This window comes from Bombus affinis, chromosome 5, assembly GCF_024516045.1.
Source record: "Bombus affinis isolate iyBomAffi1 chromosome 5, iyBomAffi1.2, whole genome shotgun sequence".
In the NCBI taxonomy this organism is placed as follows: Eukaryota; Metazoa; Arthropoda; class Insecta; order Hymenoptera; family Apidae; genus Bombus; species Bombus affinis.
The window spans coordinates 15385602-15408041 of record NC_066348.1 but is presented as its reverse complement, the minus strand read 5'-3'; the positions used below and the strand labels follow the sequence as shown (position 1 = coordinate 15408041).

The 22440-nt window shown below is 34.2% G+C and overlaps 1 protein-coding gene, 1 long non-coding RNA gene and 1 other non-coding gene across 8 annotated transcripts; 2 read left to right on the top strand and 1 right to left on the bottom strand.

Annotated features, from left to right (window-relative positions):
* Positions 1-300: 300 nt before the first annotated feature.
* On the top strand, positions 301-22117 carry LOC126915939 (helicase domino). 6 transcript variants are annotated; one of them, XM_050721143.1, is made up of 33 exons: positions 1606-1750; positions 3091-3299; positions 3432-4131; positions 4497-4628; positions 5292-5596; positions 5687-6013; positions 6277-6487; positions 6559-6773; positions 6870-7007; positions 7078-7168; positions 7379-7572; positions 7655-7756; positions 8013-8328; positions 8397-8571; positions 8662-8848; positions 9125-9261; positions 9377-9563; positions 9653-9971; positions 10062-10142; positions 10432-10689; positions 11232-11551; positions 11635-11927; positions 12018-12390; positions 12471-12667; positions 12739-12853; positions 12930-13262; positions 13348-13569; positions 18296-18331; positions 18419-18587; positions 18702-19186; positions 19270-19554; positions 19636-20781; positions 20863-22117. In XM_050721143.1, the coding sequence occupies exons 2-33, from the start codon at positions 3102-3104 to the stop codon at positions 21166-21168; spliced, it is 8553 nt and encodes a 2850-aa protein (XP_050577100.1). In that variant the 5' UTR covers positions 1606-1750; positions 3091-3101; the 3' UTR covers positions 21169-22117. The 6 variants fall into 6 exon arrangements, with proteins under 6 accessions (XP_050577096.1, XP_050577100.1, XP_050577097.1 ...); XM_050721139.1 differs by lacking the exons at positions 1606-1750; positions 18296-18331; positions 18419-18587; ... (2 more) ...; positions 19636-20781; positions 20863-22117 and adding an exon at positions 301-444 and having other exon boundaries at positions 13348-17612; XM_050721140.1 differs by lacking the exons at positions 18296-18331; positions 18419-18587; positions 18702-19186; ... (1 more) ...; positions 19636-20781; positions 20863-22117 and having other exon boundaries at positions 10432-10584; positions 13348-17612.
* Positions 1005-2144, bottom strand: LOC126916042 (uncharacterized). The gene is made up of 2 exons (XR_007710395.1): positions 1720-2144; positions 1005-1610 (listed from the first exon to the last, which is right to left on the bottom strand). It is a non-coding gene; the product is annotated as an uncharacterized LOC126916042 (long non-coding RNA).
* LOC126917016 (small nucleolar RNA snoR639/H1) lies at positions 6066-6200 on the top strand. The gene has a single exon (XR_007710848.1). It is a non-coding gene; the product is annotated as a small nucleolar RNA snoR639/H1 (small nucleolar RNA).
* Positions 22118-22440: the final 323 nt, after the last annotated feature.

The following is a 22440-nucleotide window of genomic DNA, read 5'->3' as shown; positions in this document are numbered from 1 at the left end:
TTTAAGTAAAAATTTTAAATCATTATCACCCGTACTACGTAAATCAGTGTAAATGTAACAGAGGCAATCAAAAGATGATCCGCCGAGTACCGAAATGACCTCAGCGTCATTCTTACGATTGTACGTACTGTATCGCACGTGGGCATCTCGTTGAGCATAGTAGAATCGAGTAGAGTCAGAAAAATGTGTCAGAAACTTTAAATATGCGAAATTTTATTTATTATTTGATTACGATTCACATAGAATCTATCGTAGATATAATTATGGTTTTCTGTGAGAAGACTTATCGAGACTGTGTCATTGCATTTGAAAATGTGTTTAGCATACGTTGTATCACGAGAAGTTGCGCATGTGTTCAGCATATAGGTATATATTTTTTCGATTTTGGGTAGAAAATGTGCACATTCACGAATACAGAAAATCACAGAAGGAATTAACGAAAAAGTAAGTACAATTTTCTTCTTTTTTAACTTTACTTCCTCTTACATGTATTATTAATAGTAGTTACATTATAATGGTTATAAGTACCACGTGGTATATTTAAGTGTATATAGTTCGGCGACCATGTTGCGCTTAGTATGAAACTTGATCAAAATTTATTATTCTAATAAATACAGCGTGTTAATAATACTTTAGAAATTGTGTATATTTAAAGTAGAAAACATTACCATTGAGTAAATATATTATCAACTAAAAAAAATGAAATTCATAACTATTTTTTACAAGTGTTTTAATAATATGTATGGCATTTTCCCTTGTAAATAACTATAATGATCAAAGCAAGAAACAATAAGAAAAGATATAATACTTAATTATCAAAATACTATATACAGATAATGCACGAATCACATGGTGCGTAGTTGTAAGTAAAAGAGAAAATGTTTTAAAAGATATGTAGTTTCATGATATTATTCAACAATTTGTTCGCATTATAAATTAAAGCGAAACATTTGGATAACGGCTTTCTATACGATGCCAGGAATGTAAAGTGATGTAATACTACATGTAATGTATGCCTATATTTGTCGGTTACTATACAATCGTATAAAATAATTACCGAAGGATAATAATAATAATTTACTGTCACAAGATCTTTTAATTTCTATATTCTGAACATCATAAGAGCGCTCGTTTTGTGAATATTTTTAAGAAATATGATTATTTTACAGATAATCAGATAAAATTGTTTTACTAAGTACGATAAAGCTTCTATATATATCTTCGATTCTTATCAACAAGTAATGACATGTAGTATCTTTTTATTAATAGGTTTCATGCATATTGTAATCCGTATAGTGGTAGATTGTAAAGAATGCATGTTTTACACTTAGAAATAATAGTTGCTGATTTGATTTGTTAGTCGGAAAACGAGCCCTTTTAATATTTTTACTAGTAACCAATCGGGAACGTCTGATACTGCCACGTTGCCAAGTATCCGGTTTTATTCGGCCAATCGTAGATTCAGCGCCCAGTTGGAGCGGCATCTCTCCGTGGCTTGTGTAAACGTGAAGTAGCGAGCAGCTCAAGATCTGGTCGCGGTCGAAATTTGTCGGGAGCCGTCGCCATGTTTAGAAGTGTGTGCGTCCTTGAGCGAGTCGAGCGAAAATGTTCTGTAAAATATTAGATATAGCTCATGCACTGTACATTACGTGAAGTACCTAATTACAATTTAATGCTTGTCGATCACGGGTGTAACAATTATTTTTGTGGATGGCTCACCTACGTTGCAGAATTTTGTGATTACAGTATGGTAAGTCCGCCCTCCTATCAGACCAACGCCAACATGGCGGACGAAAAATTTCCTTTGTATCGCCGCGAGGCTCCACTGACGCAATTGTGAAAAATGTATTATTTGGAAAGCGATACACTTTAAAAGATCGGAAAAGCTGTTTCCACTCTTAAAAAGCTTAACTGATAGACTGGTGTGATGATTATCGTTATTACATTAAGATAAATTGACATTTTTCTAATAAAAAGACTTGAACGCCCTGAATGCTTGATATATTGGACGTTTGCGTATTCGTTGCAATCTTTTGATATTCTAAATGACATCGTTCATTTCACTATTTGGTTGATTGTAGATACGTTCTTATTACTCATGATGCCGTATTTTTGAGGGTGTTTTTTCTTCTGCGCAATACGCATGTTTTACAAATTCCAATGTGGTGTATCAGTTGGAGCAACGGAGAAATTTTGATTTCGGCGCTTTTTTCACAAATCAATTAACGTTCTCATTTTGAACCATTGAGATTACTTTACTTAGAATAAGCTTGAAATGTACATATTTGATCTACAATTAAATAATAAATTGCTTATATACATTTTAAATAATTGAAAAATAAACTGTTGTTAGTAATTTGTGAAGCTTTAGTTTGTTGTTTCTTATACATCGTTTTCTCTCATTATCAATTTCATATGTTTATTTTTTTATTGCAAAATAGATATGTAATTGTTACAGAAATGTTCAATTTAATACAAAGAAGCACAATTTCAATTTATTTTCATATCTTTTCAATTTTTAATTTGCTCATTTTGTTTGTTTTCTTTTCCCTATTTGTTTGTTTTTTATTAATTTGTTCTGAATACAAACATAGGTTTTAAAAAAAAGCTTGCTTGATAAATGTAAGGTACAAAGATTAAAATATTTAATGCTTGATACATTATTACTAAGATACTTATGAGAATAACAAACACATTTAGTAAAGTTACTTTTATTATAAAGTATACAAAATATTTATTTTATATATTTTTTTAATATAATTAAAAATTATTTAAATTTGTATTGTTGGGTTGATAGATAAAGGTATAGATAGAATTATACAAAAATATGGATTTTGAGTAAGAATATACCAATTTAACATTTATTGGTAACAATATATCTTTATATTTATCTATTGAAGTATATTTTTTGGTTTCAATGTAATGTGCTTGTATACATTTATATTTCTTTAAATATTATCAATATTTTATTCTTATGTATCATTTTTTTTTTTTTTTTTTTTGCTACAAATGATAAATGGTTCATTCCTTCATTTTTCAATTGCAAATGACAAAGTTATCAATAACATTTCTTATTGCTTTATATCATAGTGTAATGTGTAATGAGTGATAAGCAGACTGCACCTATTTTACCACCCCTCAATGGGGGTGGAGGAAATAATGGGGGTAGCAATGGAGGTGCACCGCAACAGACTGTTAATTTACAACAAGTTCTTGCTACTGCCCAAGGACTTAATGTCCTTACTACAGGCGCTGGCCAGCAATTTGTTATTACTTCACAGGTCCCTGGTCTTACACAGGTACATTGTTTTTAGTGTATTCTAATTTTTGTAACTTTTTTTATACATCATTTTTTATAAAATTTCATATATAATAAACGCTAACTAATATAATAAAAATTTAATGATTTTCTGTTTTTTATATAATTGCAGGTTATACCAAGTAATCCAACAACAAATACAAACATTCAACAAGTTGGTGTTACAAGAATTGTTAATATCAGTGGTACACCACCACGTGCAGGTACTGTGGGAGTTGCAGGTGCAAGTAGTTCACCTCTTACATCTCCTACTCGTCAGGGTTCACCTAAAGTTGTTTTAGCAACATCTCCAAAACTTGTTCGAACTTCTATTGGAAATATGTTTGTTGCACCAACGTCGCAAGCTTCTATGCATTCACCACCTGCAAGAAAAAAGTTGAAATTAACAGATTCTACCGAAAAACATACTATGCTTGCTGATGATGCAATGGGTTACAGAAGGAGAATTATGGAACATAAAATGAAAAAAATGCGTGCAATAAGAGAGAGATATGCAGAGAATGCATCAGAATTATTCTTTCTTCATGCTGGAGGCAATATGATGGATTTTCAAACATGGAGGAAGAAACCTCCAACACCCCAATATTTGCATTTTTTACGGCAACATAGATTAGATCCAGATGATGATGATGAAGATTTAACAGCTCCACTGCCAGCAATATCAGAAATTCCATTAACACCAACTGCAACAACTGTTTCTACAATAGTTCCTGTGAATCAGTGTACAGAAGTAAAAATTTCTGGAATGAATGTTGCTCCAGTTGCGGTGTCCACAACATTGCCTGCTGCAGTAGCTCAACTTAATCAACAAGGTAATCATATTGTCATTGTGAATACATTTGTAATTGATTTGATAATTTAAATTATATTGTAGCAATCTTACTTCCTAATAAGATGTTTTACATTTAACACTAATCATTTTCATTAAAATATTAAAAGGCACACCATTATTTTCAAAAAAGTATAAATATTATAGAGTAAAAGATAATTTCAATTCATGTTTAATGTATTAACTTTGTAAAAAAGCTATAAACATATTTTAGAATATGTTCTGTATGTGGGTACTTATACTAGTTTCTCATTATTAATAAGTAGTTTTTTGAGAATGTGGAAAAGCAATTAGGAGTTTTAGTATATATCTTACAACAACCAAATATGTAATTACTTTGCATAATAGGACATGTACCAGGTAGGCCTCAAGGGGGCCGCCATGGCATGGTGCTTGCCTTCAGAGCAGCAATTCAGTCTTCACCAGTCACCGCTCACCTTCCACCTACTTCTTCTACTCTAGCACCCACGCTCATTATAGGTGATTACTGCAGGCTTATCGTTTGATGTTTAGACTCCTTACTTTTTTTAAAAATAATCTTTATTGAATTCTGTAAAATTATTTTCAATATATCTAAAAAAAATTTCACTTATTTGAGAAAATATCACTAGATATTACTTTGCGTTATTAGTGAAACAGTTTATTGTAGGTTCCATTAAATAAACATAATATGGTGAGTGAAACATGATATGGCTACTTTTTGTACTCAAATAGTATTGCATATTCCTTAAAGTACTAAGAGCAACGATTTTCATTTAAAAAAATGCAATAGGCCACTTTCTTTCATATTAGATGTAATTTTTTTATTTTATTTTTTAATACAATCCTATTAAATTCATAGTTCATTTTCATTTAGTAATTTATATCTTTGAGAAAAACTTACAGCTATGTTTATGTTGATCATTTATGTATTATGATAGTATATTCTTTTTGATATTGTAGAGTATTCCACAGTAGACGGCTGATTCAAGTTACACACTTTGGATCAGTTCACTCTTTGTGGAAATATTAATTCACAGCATATGTAAGGTTGTTTAGTAATATGCTTTTCAGCCTAAGGGCGCTGTTGATACATGTATACATACTCTTAATTTTCCCTAAATAGATTTCTTCATGTATTAAATTATTTTATTACTATTACAGGTAATGCACCAATAGTTCCAGGTTCGCCGAAACCTGTCGCAACAACTGTTACAAGTCCAGTGATAGATAAATCTACAATAGCTACGTCTATTACAACAACTATTACTACAATGACTACTCCTACCCTTACTTTTACTGGAACTACCACCACCACAGCTACTGTTACTACTGTTACAAAAACATCTTCTGCGCCTACTATACCTACTCAGCCTGTTGTTAAACTTGTTAAGTTACCTGCCTCTAATGCGGCTACGTCATGTGATATCACAAATAACCAAGAACAAATTGTAGAGAAGGCAAAACAGGTAAAGTAATTTCTATGCAACCATGCAACATTTAATGAATTATTGTGATAACTACAAATTGGTATAATTTGATACATAAAATGTTTGTAGGAAGCATACGTTATGCAAAGGATTGCGGAATTACAGCGGGAAGGATTATGGTCAGAAAGAAGGTTGCCTAAAGTACAAGAGCCACCTCGTACAAAGGCTCATTGGGACTATTTGTTAGAAGAGATGGTTTGGTTAGCTGCTGACTTTGCTCAAGAACGAAAGTGGAAAAAAGCTGCAGCAAAAAAGTGTGCGCGTATGGTACAGAAATATTTCCAAGAGAAAGCAATTCAAGCACAAAAAGCTGAAAAATCACAAGAACTTAGGTTAAAGAAAATTGCTAGTTTTATTGCTAAAGAAATCAAAACTTTCTGGACAAATGTGGAAAAAGTAAGTAACAAGAAAAAGAGTTAGAATTGTAAACTATAATAATAAAGATTTTACCCCACACTATTAAGCCGACAATTTCAATATATTTCAATTGAAACTGTGTGCTCGTTGTGGGAACAGCAAAGTCTGCTCATTGTGTATGGTTGTATTTATTATTATGGTATAATCAAAGAATTGATGCTGGACATATACCACTCTTTATATACCATTTAAACCATTTATAAGACTGAATGTATATTTCATGTTTATATTCTGTTTTCAAGTTAGTGGAATATAAACAGCAGACGAGGCTTGAAGAGAAAAGAAAGCAGGCACTAGATCAACACTTAAATTTTATTGTGGGTCAAACAGAGAAATATTCAACATGGTTAACGGAAGGACTTAATAAAACTGATGGTCCTCAAAGTGTGCCAGCTTCCATGAATAGTTCGCGTATTTCTTCCCCAATACCACCCGGCAAATCTCATTCTGATGGTATGTAAAATACATTTTCCTAAGATCATCATATTTCAGTTATGTTAATAGTTTTAATCTTGTTAATATAGAGGATTTTCAACCAAACCAAAGCTCAGATGATGATGAAGAAACCATAGCAAAAGCCGAAGAAGAATTGAAATCTGTGACAAATCATAAAGAAGAAGTTGAACTGCTGAAAAAAGAATCAGAGTTACCCCTAGAAGATCTCCTTAAAGAGCTACCACCCGATTACTTGGAAAATAGAAATAAAAGTTTATCACCTGCATCAAAAGGAGTAGAGGAGGTATGTAAAATATTTTTAGACCAAGGGTTTTAATTAATTAAGGGACACTGTTTTTTTTACTGTAATAAAAAATTTGTTATATGTATTTATTAATAGGAGAGTGAAAAGACAACAGATGGCGATATGGATTTTGTTGCCGCATCGGATGAATCCTCCGATGAGGAGGAGACTATTATGGAACAAGAAAAACTGGAAGAAAATGCGGATTATAAACAAGAATTAGACGATCTTAAAGTATGTATATACTCTTCTAGCTATTATGGAGGACTTACGGATTTTTTCTATAAAACTTTAATACTTTTAGGCTGAAAATGAAATGTCTATTGATGAACTTATGGCCAAATATGGTAACATGTCAGATGTGCCAATAGATGTTGAACAAGAACCTATTCAAGGTCAATATTATTTAAGTTAATTTTCGCCATATTATATTTGTTCATTGATGATGATATTCTACCGATCCTGATGGTTTAAGAAATGGTTTTCATTCTTAATTCCTGTTACTGATGTGACTTGAGGCATTTGTCTGAAAATTAACATTTGTTACAATAATTCAATAAACGTGAAAATTTATAATACGTATATACATGTATTTATTTGTGTAGAGTCAGATAAAGAAAGCATAAAAGAAGAAGCTCAGGAAAATGATGAAGAATCTACGAGTAACGAAAGTGAAAGTGAAGAGAGTGACAACGAAGTTGATGAGGAAGAGTCTCAAACACAAACTGATAATGAAGCCGATATTGGACTTAAATCTCTCTTAGAAGATGTATCCATGGAAAAATCATCAAATGATAAGGTAAGATGGTGTTTTCATTAATACACATATAGGAATTTTGTATACAAAAAAATAATTGCACTGGTCAATCTGTTCTTTACAGACTGCAGAGATGGATCATTCAAATGCTCGCGATGAAATGGATAACGTCGCGGCATTGGCAGAAAGTATCCAACCTAAAGGAAATACTTTACTTACCACCAGTGTATGTGTCATTGAAATATTTTTGTATTTCCGTTGTGGGTATATCAATTATTCAGCCTTTCATCCAAGGTTGTGTAACAATATTTTGCACATGACCATTTACGAAGGCTAAAGCATAAGTGATTTTCTTTTAACAAGTAAATTGATTCATCGATTTATTTTAGGGAATTATCACGACAAATTTTACCAGTTATACGAATTATACGAATTAAAATAAAGTTATGTATGATTATCTAATGAAACTGAAATAATTTTAGGTTGTTACGAAAATTCCATTTCTTCTGAAACATCCCCTTCGAGAATATCAACATATAGGCTTAGACTGGCTTGTTACAATGTACGACAGGAAATTAAATGGTATTTTAGCAGATGAAATGGGTTTGGGTAAAACCATACAAACGATTGCTTTACTTGCGCATTTGGCATGCGAAAAAGGAAATTGGGGTCCTCATCTTATAATAGTACCAACATCTGTGATGCTTAACTGGGAAATGGAATGTAAGAAATGGTGTCCAGGATTTAAGATTTTGACTTATTACGGAACGCAAAAAGAAAGGAAACAAAAAAGAACAGGTATTAGTTTATCTCTGAACAAATATAAGTGGAAATAACAGTATTTGTAATATTTTGTTTATTTTTAGGTTGGACTAAACCTAACGCTTTTCATATTTGCATAACATCATATAAACTGGTTATACAGGATCATCAAAGCTTTAGAAGGAAAAAGTGGAAATATCTTATATTGGATGAAGCTCAAAATATAAAAAATTTCAAATCACAGAGATGGCAATTACTATTGAATTTCCAAACCCAACGGTAAATATGTAATATAATTGGGTTATATAATTTATAAATATATTACTTTAAATTATATGAAGAGCTTATATATAAAAATCATTATTACAGACGATTATTGCTTACTGGTACACCTCTACAGAATAACTTAATGGAACTGTGGTCATTGATGCATTTTTTAATGCCGAATGTATTCCAGTCACATAGAGAATTTAAAGAATGGTTTAGTAATCCTGTTACTGGAATGATAGAAGGAAATAGCGAATACAATGAAAATATTATTCGTCGTCTGCATAAGGTCTGTACGTAATTTATTTTTATATACTTTGTTTCACGTATGCAATTATTCGCTACCGACACAGATATATGATCATTATGTATCGCATGTCTGTTTTATATAAATAGCGAGATATTAAAAAAATTCTCTGTTAAAACTCGCATGTCGTAAACTATTGATTTGACGTACGAATCCTGTCTAGAGAAACACTTACAACTTTCATTATATCAAATCTTTTCCTCTAGATTTGTGTATCTCTGTTATATGTTATTTATATAGCAATTATATTGTTTGTAGGTTTTGCGGCCTTTTTTATTACGAAGATTAAAAACAGAGGTAGAAAAACAATTACCCAAAAAGTATGAACACGTCGTTATGTGCCGTTTGTCAAAACGTCAGCGATACCTATACGATGATTTTATGTCCAGAGCAAAGTAAGCATTACATATTTTGTCATTTTTTTTATATCACAAAGATTTATGTAATATGAATATATATATATATATATATATATATATATATATATATAAATAATTATTTTTCATTAAGAACAAAGGAGACCCTCGCTAGTGGCAATCTGTTAAGTGTGATTAATGTATTAATGCAATTACGGAAGGTGTGCAACCACCCAAATTTATTTGAAGTTAGACCTACTGTATCACCATTTCAAATGGAAGCTATTGAATATGTCACAGCTTCGTTAGTATGGAGTGCTCTTGATTATGATCCATTTAAGGTAAAATATATAATTTAATTTTTTCTAATACTAATTATGCTCTCAGAAGTTTAGAGAAAAGTATAATATATTTATTTTTTACTTTGTAGCATATCGATCTATCTAGTATTAATCTTTTATTATGTGATTTGGAGTTAAGTCTTACTGCGTTTGTGGCGCATAGAGTCAGACGATTGCAAACACCACGCAAGCTTATAGAAGAAATAGACACACAACCAGATCCGTCTCCGAGATGTCCACCTGGAAAGATTAAAATTAATGTTAGATTATCTAATCAAGTTAAACCGTCATCCGTACCGCGGCAGACGCAAACAAAATTAAAGAATTTGACTGGAATATTGCCTACTCCAAAAGTTGGAACATCTCCTTTAATAAAAACAGCAAATAATCAAAGCACTCCAGGGCAAGGTAAGAGTGATTATAAGATTTATAGACATTTCATATTTTGGATTTTTCCGATTTTTGTAATTAATTTTTTCTGTTTTTATAAATTCATAGGTGTCACATTAAAAGTAGCAGGTGGCCAACAGTTGCAAGGATATTCCGTACAATTAGTTCAACATCAGGGTAGTGTAAAAGGTGAGGGTTTTCTCTCGTGCGTTTTTACACGTTTATTGCCTTTATTTATATCCAAAACCTGGGATCCTTGTGCATCATCGATCAGTGGTTGCACTCAAACTTATCGCTGTGTAATCATTCTTGCAATGGTGCTAGAGCAATTGATCTCGGGCCAGCTTGTTTATAGTTTTCCCATGTTATAAGCATTCTAGAACCGAGAGCACATTAACAAAACTTACATTTAATTATAATCTAACATTTGTGAATCACAGTTTGTGTAAAACATTTGTTGTGTTTGCTTCGAAAATAGCAATTCCTGTTGGAACACTAGCACATAACCCACAAAGTACAACAGTGACACCAACTACAGCAGCGACGAGTGCACAGAGGATTACAGTAGGGAATGCAAATATTATAGATGGACTGCAACGGCTAGCAACACAAACAGTTGCAGTTAAACAAGGTGATTCCGTCCAAAGAATAGCAATGCCTAATCTTGCACAAGTGGTTCAAACATCTATTGGTAGACATATCATTTTGACTTCAAATCAACAAAATACTAACACAGGTTTGTCCTAAGAGTGCTCATATCCCACTGATTTCATTTATGTTCTGTGTTCAAAAAATGTGCACCATATACATATATCCTTTTTCATGTCATTTGTATGCATTTAGATGAATGTTAAAGAATAATACAAAATGCATGACTACAATATTCCGTATGTTAACCCTTTGCGGACGGGACGGTTCGAAATCAACCGTACCGTTGGCCCGAGCTACTGCCGCGATAGTTATTTAAAATTGCCAGCGCACATTTCTGCTTCGACGCGCTTTTCGTTCATAGGTGTCAAATTCTAACATATGTACATGCACAGATTCTCCACAGGATAAATAAAATGACACATATACGAGTCGTTCGGCTCTATCAGTTGTTTTCGCCAAACGGATATATGATTTCCTCGGCCAAATTGATGGCTTACGCAGAACGCATATATTAGGCGGTAGTCCGCAAAGGATTAATAGGCAATATTTCTACCCTAGTAAATTGATATATTTTTCAGATCTTATTTAAATTTGTTTACGAATGATTAACATTGTTTATATTTACAGTTTCATTTCCAGTAATGACTCCATGTGTACCACGTTTGAAAGTTTTACCAAAATCTTTAATGGGCCTATCTACCTCGGCAACTACAGTAAACAAAGTTATAGGAGGAGTGGTGACAACTACAAGCGGAACAAGTGGAAGACCCGTTATGAGGGTGCCGCCTCTTAATGTTACTGCCTCTCCTAATGTCACTGCCCAGTCTCCTGCTGGCAATGGACAATCTCAACAACAATCGAACCGTTGTGGTATTATTACTAGACACGCACAAAAAGAATCAGAAAAGGCACAAGTCAAAGAACGTCCAAAATCCGAATTTTATTTGGTAATTATCTTAATCGAATAAGGTTGTAAATATTCGAAGGATTTAAAGGTTTAGAAAATTTAAAATATAATATTTCTTCATAGCCACAATTAGAAGAAGAACGGAAACAAAGAAGACAAGCTAAACTTCGTCTACTTGCAAATACTAATGAAAGACGATGTGCCGCATGCCCTCTCTATGGAGAAGATTTGTTTATGGCATTAAGAATTGGTAAACCATCTACGGCATGTCGGTGGCATAATGGTTGGGTTCACTGTGCAACTGCTAAAGATAATGCACGTACACGAAGGCAGTTTTTTTCTCGCACAGAAGCACTTGCAGAGGCGATCAAAAGTACAGAACAAATTGTTGAGGAGCTGAAGGAAGTTTTTGAGAGGTATTGTATATTGATAAAAAAAGAGAGTTAAGTGTTTGGTAATTTATTGAAGTTATTTAATTATCTTTGACGTAATATAATGTATGCTAGGTTTGTTGTACATGTTCCTGCTGTGTGCGCCCCTACGCCACGTTTTCACGTTTCTCATCCTCCTCCACATAAATTGTTCGCTCAACGACGTATACAAATGGAATTACAACGTCAACTATCGCCAAAATTGGCATTGTTCCATCCAGTAGCTAGTGCAATGATGACGCAGTTCCCAGATCCCAGATTGATACAATATGACTGTGGAAAATTGCAATCTTTACATCAACTTCTTAGAAAGCTTAAATCTGAGAACCATAGAGTTTTAATTTTTACACAAATGACCAGAATGTTAGATGTATTAGAAGCTTTTCTTAATTTTCATGGACACATATATTTACGTTTGGATGGTACTACTAAAGTAGATCAGCGGCAGGTAATAATTATTTACTGTAAATTATTATGTCATTATTTCTTTTATTGTTCTCTAACATGGTTTATTTTACTGAACTGTAGGTTTTGATGGAAAGATTTAATGGAGACAAACGAATATTTTGTTTCATTTTATCGACGAGATCTGGAGGTGTAGGTGTGAATCTTACAGGAGCAGACACTGTTATATTTTATGATAGTGATTGGAATCCTACGATGGATGCCCAAGCACAAGACAGGTGTCATAGAATAGGTCAAACACGTGATGTACATATCTACAGGTATATATAAAAAATATAAAATACTTATATTATATTTATGAATATATTTAATTATTCTTCGCATGTTTTAGGTTAGTAAGTGAAAAAACCGTAGAAGAAAATATTCTGAAAAAAGCCAATCAGAAGAGACTACTTGGAGATTTAGCTATCGAGGGTGGTAATTTCACAACTGCTTATTTCAAAAGTGTAAGTATTTTGAAAAATTTTAACGAAGAAATATGCTCTAAAACATAATATTTTATGATTGTAATTATCTTTACAGTCTACGATTCAAGATCTGTTTAACATCGATCAATCGGAGAATGATGCAACGACTCGAATGGCCGAAGTATTGGAACAAAATAGAGATCGAGAGAAATTCTTGCAAAAGGATAACCAAGGTCAAACTTTAGAGGATAAAGTAGCAATGGGTGCGCTTGAAAGCGCTCTTGCCGCTGCTGAAGAGGATCTTGATGTCCAAGCCGCAAAGACCGCTAAAGCAGAGGCTGTTGCTGATTTAGCAGAATTTGACGAAAATATACCCTTGGATGACGCGGACAGAGATGACATGCAAGTTAGCAAGGCCGAGCTTGAAGTACAAAATTTAGTATCTCAGGTAAAATAACTTTTTTATTCAATTTTATATTTTATTCAGATCTTAGCATGTATATCGATAAAAATGTTTGTGTTTTTGTATATAGTTAACACCTATAGAACGTTACGCAATGAAGTTTGTCGAGGAATCAGAGGGTGCATTTTCTGCGGCACAACTTGCAGCAGCCGAACGTGAACTCGAAGAACAGAAGAAAGAATGGGAGTTGGATCGGTTACGAGCGTTGCGCGAGGAGGAAGAAAGGAGAATGCGATTAGCAGATGACGATGAGAAGCCTTTGACGTTTGGACGCGAGGATGCGCAAAATCAGGTTAATAGTGCTAGTAATTCTAAGAAATTAGTCAATAAGAAACTCCCACCGAATAGGAGGAGGAATTCGCGTAAGAATATTAGTAAAAGTGCTCAAGAATCGGAAAGTGAAACTGAGACTACTACAGAATCAGAATCAGAGTCACAAGAAGATGTGGTAGAAGATAGCCTTGACGAAGAGTCGAGTCATACGGAAAGTCAAAGTCAAGGCGACGAGGATGAGGAGGAGGAAGAGGCACACGATCAAAATGATTCTGAAAAGGGCGGCTATCCCAAACGTAAGAACCGTTCTAATAAATCTTTTAGTCAAAATCATTTCGATCTGAACAGTCCACGGACGAGATCAAGGGGAAATGTTAAAATTAATTTGTGGACATTGGACGTAAGTCCTATCTTGCCTGGTATAAAACCGAAATGCCGAGGTAGAGCCAGCAATTTGCGTAAACAACGTGAGCTCGAAATGAGGATGAAAGCAGAAGAAAGTTTCATTTTACCTTTGCCACCAGTCTCAAGCCCTAAAAAGTTAAATAATACCAACATTTCGAATAAACCCAATGAAGGAGATAATATTGTGAATGAGAAAGAGGTGGTAAGAGCTGATTTAAAAGATACAGATGCTGAAAAAAGTACAATTCTGCCTGCTGATGAAAAGCGATCTGAGAGCATCGAAAATTGTAAAGCGATTGTAAATCATTGCACCATTGCAACTTCTTCGCCAAAATCGAACTGCGATGAAACTGTCATAGACGAATCTAATGCCACCATAGCTTTAGATTCGTTAGAAATAGAAACATGTTCTCAATCAGGTAATTCATCAGGCACGTCAGAACAGAGTAAAGATTTAGAAGAAGGTATAATTGATAACAAAGACGCTGGTGAAGCAGCACAACAGTTAACAGAGAATACCACATCTTCAATATATATTACAAAGTCAATGTCCGTAGCAATGGCGCAATCTAGTAATTTAGAAGGTGCTGCAAGTTGTAATGACGATTCTAAATACTTCAACGTTGATTTGATCTCACAGAATAGTAGTCCTCGTTCAGTTGTAATGGAATCGAATGTGGTAAAAAGAATTTCTGATTCGAAATGCTTGAAAAGTTCAATGACTTTGGAGATAGATGAAGAAATTAATATATCGGAAGATTCATTGATTGCTCCCTTAAAGAATAAAATAGTCGTTCAAGATGCAGATGAGAATGTTGAATGTACAACAAAGAAATTAGTAAGTGATACTGTTTCTAAGAGTAAGATAACTTCATCTACCATTGATGAGTCAGATACGGAATTAAAAGGAGAACTACTTATCTCTAACGCGGAATCGGAGGTATTAAAAAATAAAGCTCTAGACGAACTCCAAGATATAAATATTTCTAATGACGAGTATAGTGTAAAAAATGACGCAAGAACGCAGAGTCCTATCGAAACGAAAGAAGACATGGATATGAAAGAAACTTCAATAAATAATAAACAATACGATGAAAGTACTTCAAATTCAGATACAACAAATAAGTCTGTCAATGATAATGAATCCATTTCTGTGATAGAATCAAGCTCTAGTCAAGAACCTAGTAGCAGCAAACAAGAAGAAAACTATACTAAAGTAGATGAATGTGTGCGCGACGAAGATGATACAAAAGTTCAGTCGACCTCATCGACACAAAACAGTGACAATACCTTTTCCTTTGATACTTTAGGCTCGAATGAATCAAGTGGATCTGAATCTAATACAGAAAATAAGATTAAATTTCGTAAACCAGATACAATATCTTACGGAGTGACTACAAGAAGCGCGAAAGTAAACATTAGCGTAGAAAATACTGAAAATAAAAATTTGATATTATGTAGTGATACATGTGAAAGTCAAGGTAGCGAAACTTCAAATTCAAATTCGAATACTCATCGAAAAGAAACTAGCAAAGTAACACAGATTCGAAGGCCCGACACACCTCGACCGACGACAGAACATTCTAGGATTACAAGGTCAAGTGCAATTCGTTCTTTAACACCTCCACCGAATTCAAATTCCACAAAATCATTACAAAAAAGACGACCAGATACTCCTTTGCCTGAATGCTTTAGATCTTCCCCACGATTAGCGACGAGGTCTATGTCAAATTTGAGTTCATCACTAAGAAACGAAGAACAAAATACAGCGTCATATGAAAAACCCACGACACGTAGGTCAAAGACTTTGGATAATGGTGTTTTGAATCCAACTGTGTTTCGAAGAAGCAGTTCAATACCACCTATGAAACCAACATCTGATTCAAAAGATTGCACTAGTTCTATTTCAACTAGATGTAAAAGAAATAGTGAATCTACAAGTACGAATACAAGTACATCGAGACGACGACCGGATACACCTGTTCCTACTTTTGAACAAGGATCGAGGGTTACTCGATCCGGATTGAATTTTACGCTAAATTCGGCAAAGGGTCCTAATCATGTGTCAAACAAAGGGAATAAGCACATTCGGAAGGTAGATTCGTCTTCCGATTCAAAATCACAGGAAGAGGAGTCTTCTGCCGTTTCACCATTGTCTGGAAAAACAGAAACGTTGAACACAGATTCAAATGGTAACGCGGTTGTATCAGAAACCTTTCCCAAACAAGATGATTCAACCCTATCCTCCTTTAATGAAATTAACGAGAAACCACAAAGAACTGCTAAAGTCGTTGCTATTCTTACTTTGGATACACGAAGTAATCATACCAGTAAAGCTTCTAGTTCCGTTCATGCAAAAACATCTAATTGCAATTCTTCTGATACGAAAAATAATAAAAAAAACGCCGATTCTAATTCCAATTCCGCATCTGATTCGTCAGGGAAAAATTGCGTTCTTAGGATTTCAGATGTTACTCCGAATTGTAAGGTAGATGGGTGGTGTGATTCTGGATTGGATACCGGTTCTCGAGATCGCGTTTCCTCTAATGTATTTTCCAATGTAGCAAGTACTTATACCAGTTCCAATAAGGCAGGAAAATCACCGACGTTGAACAAAAATACGTCATTGAATTCTAAACTTAAAACTGATAAGGTTCCGATACAATCAACGGTGATAGCATTGGTCGATTTGGATAACGACTCTAATTACGATTCATCAGATGGATCAAAGAAATTAAGAAGGAAAATTAAACGAACACGACTGTCAACGTTTGCAAAGCCACTGATAAGTGGAAAAACGAATGAATCACAAATAGCTGACGCGCTAAATGACGAAGAGCAGATACCGCCAATGAAAAAGTCGATTCGTACTCAGCTTACTCCTCCTCCTCCCTCTTCGCAAACAACTCAATTGGAGAAAATCAGTAGCGGTACTATATCTTGAGTCCCGCTAAAACTTTATCGCTGTAACATTTAGCAGCGTGTTTGTATAAATATTTCTCATAATTTAGACATTAATATTGTCTTGAACTACTACCTGGAGCGGCGTGCGCATAAGAGAAACCAAGTTCTAATTGTTTCTTAATTTTCACATGATTCTTGTATATAATCACAAAAGTAAAGATAAGTGAGAAATGTTTCTTTCATCGTACTAAGTACATACGTGTAACATTTTTAGCATTGTAAATTGTACTTTCCTGTAAAGAATTCAAATGTCTTTAATTGACATTGTAATTTATACTTGGTGATAAAAACAAACGAAAGAAAATGATAAAAGAAATAAGGCAAGGCATTCGATTGTATTATAATAGGATATATAGAGGAGAAAAAATTCATTATAGCTTAGCTCATTAGTACGTTGCGAAAGTCTCGCTTCTTGCGACGATTTTGTAGCGTTTGATTCCTTAAATAAAAAGAAATAAACAATCGAGTCAGAAGTAAAAAGCAGAAATAATTCTGTAAATGCGACGTACTTTGCTCTCGTGTAACGTCTTGCACTCTACATACTTTGCAAGGTCGCGACCTGATTACATATTAGACTTAAGAGATTCTTCGTTTAATGGTATGCCCCACTGTAATATTTAAGTTGCGTGCCTGTATTTTGTATGATCGAGTGAGTCCGAGGAAGGAAATAAACAAAATATTCCTTGCTATGAAGATCATGTGTTTTCTTATTTCTTGGTGCGGATCCAAGTCTGTTCGATCAAAGGTTCAGTTCCGTTTTGGTGTCAAATTTTGCTCAGTGTGCTTGGTTATATATACTGAGATCATTGAAAGTAATGATCTTGTATTCTCGCGATGTTTTGGTGTGGCAAGGCTATCATGACCGCACATTAAAGAAAAGAATTTTTTTTGCAAATATTAGATAATAGCATGCAGTAGAAAGCTCCAAATAATTATTTGAAAAATGGCACCAAAACACTGCCTTTGCCATTCCAAACTTGGAGTCAGCCAAGGTATAAGCAGGCACATTAATGAGCGTCTTGTACAATATTTAATATCTATGCGGAATTGAAATAATGAAATTCTTGAGTAGGAAAATGAGCCTTTGAACGAGCAAAATGTATGTATATTTCCTATTCATTTCCTTGATTTTCCAAGATTACTCAGTTATTCAAGCATTCTAGCATTTTTTCAATTGCATTTAATAGAAGACATATGAAGACATATATAAAAACGAAGAAGAAATCATTTTTTCTTCAAATTATTCGTCATGTTTGAAAAGTGAGTGCTTCATACACGACGCTCGTTCTTCGTAATCTTTCTTTTAAATCTTGTTGAAGCAGATTTTTTATTTATAACTTTCGGATCTCATAGACGTACTTTTTAATGTCTTGCAGATATGGTTATCGGACGACAATATGGAGCAAATGCCGGTTAGTATAGAAATTTTATTTCTATTTTCATTTATTATTTATTTGTATTTTCAGTTTAATCTATGTAAAATTTATTTTAATGATTAGATGTGGTGCCCTCCTACACCTCCTACAACAGATAATGATGTTTACATCGACTATTCCTTGGGATTCCTTTATGAAAATACTCCTATGTCAGAGGCACAATTACCTCCAATATACATTAAAAAGGAACAAAAAAGAAGTAGGATTGAAACTGGAATTACTGATCGCGATGGTAAATAGTTTATATATTTATAACAAGTCTATCTATGGTACTTTCTTTATGTACATATACAGTTGATATTGTTTTTTTTTTCAATTGTATATTAAATTGTTTATTTTCTTGTAGGGCGCCGAGCGGTTAAAATGCGACACAAGGAAGAATCTGTTTATGCACCGAGATCTTTATTCGATCGACCTTCACCTGCGCTTATGAAAATACGTCGCGATATGAAACTACATAAATACCGTATAGTTCGACCACCAATTCCACTGCCTGGTATAAAACCGTCGCATATGTCAAAGTCTTCCGCGGACCAAGAACATGTTTTAGATTGGATGATACATGAGGATTGGGCCCTTCTCCAAGCAATTCAGGTTTATCAAGGACTGCCGCTGAATTTGATGATTTTATCTCCTGGTCATACTCCCAATTGGGATTTGGTTGCGGATATAGTTAATAATACTTCTCGAATATATAGATCTCCTAAACAATGTAGAAGCAGATACGAATCAGTAATAGTACCAAGAGAAGAGGGAAAGTTACTTTATGATACTACGCCGAAGAAACAAAAGAAACAGAAAGGGGTTTACAAAATGCCTCAGGTTTCCGAGGTATATCGAGATATTTTTATTCTACATTTGACGAGAAATATTTGTTGGAAAAAAGTTATCATTTTTTAATCGTCTTCTTTTAGCAACAAAGTAAAACAAACAGGCCAATGAAAACATCTCAGTTATATAATCAGGATAAAAATCATTCGTTTACATTAATGTGCTGTCAGAGATTTGACACCATTAAATCTGTTTCAAATAAGAGAACGCCTACTGTTAAACCATTACTCGTTAACCCATTAATGAAAAATCCTACCAACGCTGCAGTTTTAGCTGAATGTGGTATCCAATATGATAACCCATTAGCTCCCATAGAAGTTGCAACGCGACGCGCCGATAGGATCGCAAAGGAGAAACTGAAACATGCTGTTAGTATAATAAGTCGTAATGTCTTTTAATTATCGAATTTTTTAAACATTTAATGGCATCATTCAATATTTTGTATTCAGGTTTTATCAGTAGAGCAACAACAACAAGTAGCCGCTCGCATATTACAGCAACAGCAACAACAACAACAACAGCAGCAGCAGCAACAGCAGCAGCAACAAGTTCAGCAGCAGCAGCAGCAGCAAATCAAACTGCAACAGCAACAACAAGCTCAACAAAATATTTCAAATACCTCAAGTCCTCAAGTGCATCAACTAACGCAAATCGCGACCACTGTCACAACAGGGTTAACTACAATGAAACCTATTACTACAATTAGTAATGTTACTACGGGTGGTACGACAGTTGCTACGTCGACAGTTAAAGCCCGACCAGGAGGAACGTTAAGTATGCAAGATGCACGGACAACGCCAACCGTTGTTAGTGTCGGCAATCTTCAAGCAGCTCAAAGAATTGCAACAGCGAGTTTAGTATCTGCTGCACAAAGTTCACCCGCGGCTACGCAGAAGGGTATTGGGGTTACCGTGGCGACAGCTCCGGGCACTAAAACGTTAACTGCAGCGCAGTTACAATATTACCGACAACAACAAGTTCTATTACGACAGCAGCAACTAAAGGTATTGCAAGCACAGGCTGCTGCAAATGGTCAAAAGGTGTCGGTAGCCGTTTCAGCTGCCGCTGCGCAACAAAGGGCTACGTTGATGAAGCAGAATATAACTGCTGGTACTGTTGCACAAGCAACTGTTGGAAAACAGACGGTAGCTCGTACAGTATCAGAGACAGAAATGGCTGCTTTAATAAAACGGCAGGCTTTGCAGCAACAAGCAAAAGCTGTGGCTCAAGTACAGGTACCTGCACAGACTGGACTTACTCCGGCCCAAATATTTGCTCAGGCAGGTTTGCAGGTACAAGCTGGAACATCAGCTAGTGGAACTCCAGTTGCCACCTTAGTAAAAACTGCAAACGTTGCAAGTGTACGTACAGCAACACCTCAACAAATCCGTCAGCTCGCTCTGCATCCACAAATTATCACTCAAAGAAAATTGCCAGCACAGAAAGTTGCACAACTAACGCAAGTCGCTGCGAAAACTGGTGTTCAGACTCAACTGATTGTACAACAGAAATCATTGCCTGCGACTATGACCGTGCAGCAGATTCAACAAGTTATGAAACACGTTCAACCATCAGCAATGCAACAATTTACACATGTATGTTATATACCTCAAATGCCAATTTTGTTGACATCGTTCGTTTCTTTTACATTTTTTTAAAATAAAATATGATTTCAGGTTTCTACAGGACAAGCAGTTTCTCAACCTGGACAAGTAGTTTTAGCAAAGTCTCCGTTGCAGACGAGAGTAATTCCAGTCGCATCCGCTGCTCTGAAACAGACGATCCAAGTTATGACTGCAAGTAGTGCTCAATTGCGCCAAGCTGCACCTGCTCAGGGTAAACCTGTTGTTACAGCTGCAAGAGGTAGTCCTGGTCCTAGTCAAGTTAAATTGCAAACTCTTGCACATCCCATTCATCCCCAGCAGGTACAGCAACAACAACAACAGCAATCACAAACTCAACCAGATACTCAACCGAAGTGAATATGTTTCATTACATACGTTCAAATTTATTAGATGTTACAAATTTTTCTACTTACGTTAGTCGAAATAAAGCTTTTATTTGTGGAATAAAAAACAAATGACATTCCAAAAAATATTGCAAGTAATTTAACCACAATCAATTTGATGTTATAACTGATGATGTGATCTTTTATCTTCTTACATCTTTACGTTTATATTACTAGAAGGTTTCCTTCTTTTGTTTTCAATTTTATCTACGAAAACTGATATTTCTACTATCGCCTTTTAAAATTTGCTAGCTGAATTTGTATATAACATCAAGAGAAAAATTTTGTGCGCTACTAAGTTTTGAGAAATTGTGATATGGTATTATGACATTGTTTTAAGTGTTCATAAAAATTTGAAAAAGGTTATGAAATTGCAAACAGCAACAAAGGTGGCAAGGCAATACAAGTACACAGCTTAGATGTTTACTTAATTAAATATTTTAATTTTTTAATTTCATCGAAATTAGTGCCCATGCGAGTTGAATGTTTTGCGAAGATATTGATGTACTAATTTATATTAAGCAATGCAATTTTGTTTAAATGATGTGGTGTGTATGAGTTAATCTTAATACGTCATCTCAAGAGGAGCAAGTAATTTATAAAAGTCAATCATGAAATTCAAGGTATCTCTACGATAATCCTGATCATATGTTAAGATGTATTTTTTTTGACTTTGTAAGAATTAAGAAGAGGCGATTCAGCTTCGAGAAATATGTTTAATTTGTTGACACACATGAATGGAAAAGAGTAACTACGAAGCTACGACTGTATATGTATCTATAGTTACCTGTAGGAATTAAACATTTCATTCAATGATACGATGTTTATACTAGAATCTTTACCGTGTAAGATTGTACTAATAATATATATAAATATGTATAATTCGTGTATCATAGACGCTAAAATAAATTTATCATAAGGAATTTTGTGTATTGCGAGGAAATCTTGTCAAATAACTTGTCAAGAAACCGTTATTACCATGTTATGTATTCCTTTAAATCCCGTATCTTCTGCTAGAAATATTTGCGCGTATTGTTTGAAACAACAAACATATTTCAGGTGGACAGAGTTCGCGAGCTACGCTGTATATAGAGAGTTCAGCTGCAGGTATAAAAAAATTTAAGAGGTGATTCTTGAACTTAAAATAAGATAAAAATCAAGGATAAAAAGAAAATCGCATTTTTGGCTTTTGTTTTTTAGTTATTGATAATTAAAAATCAGCCGGAATACCTCGGTTTACCTTATG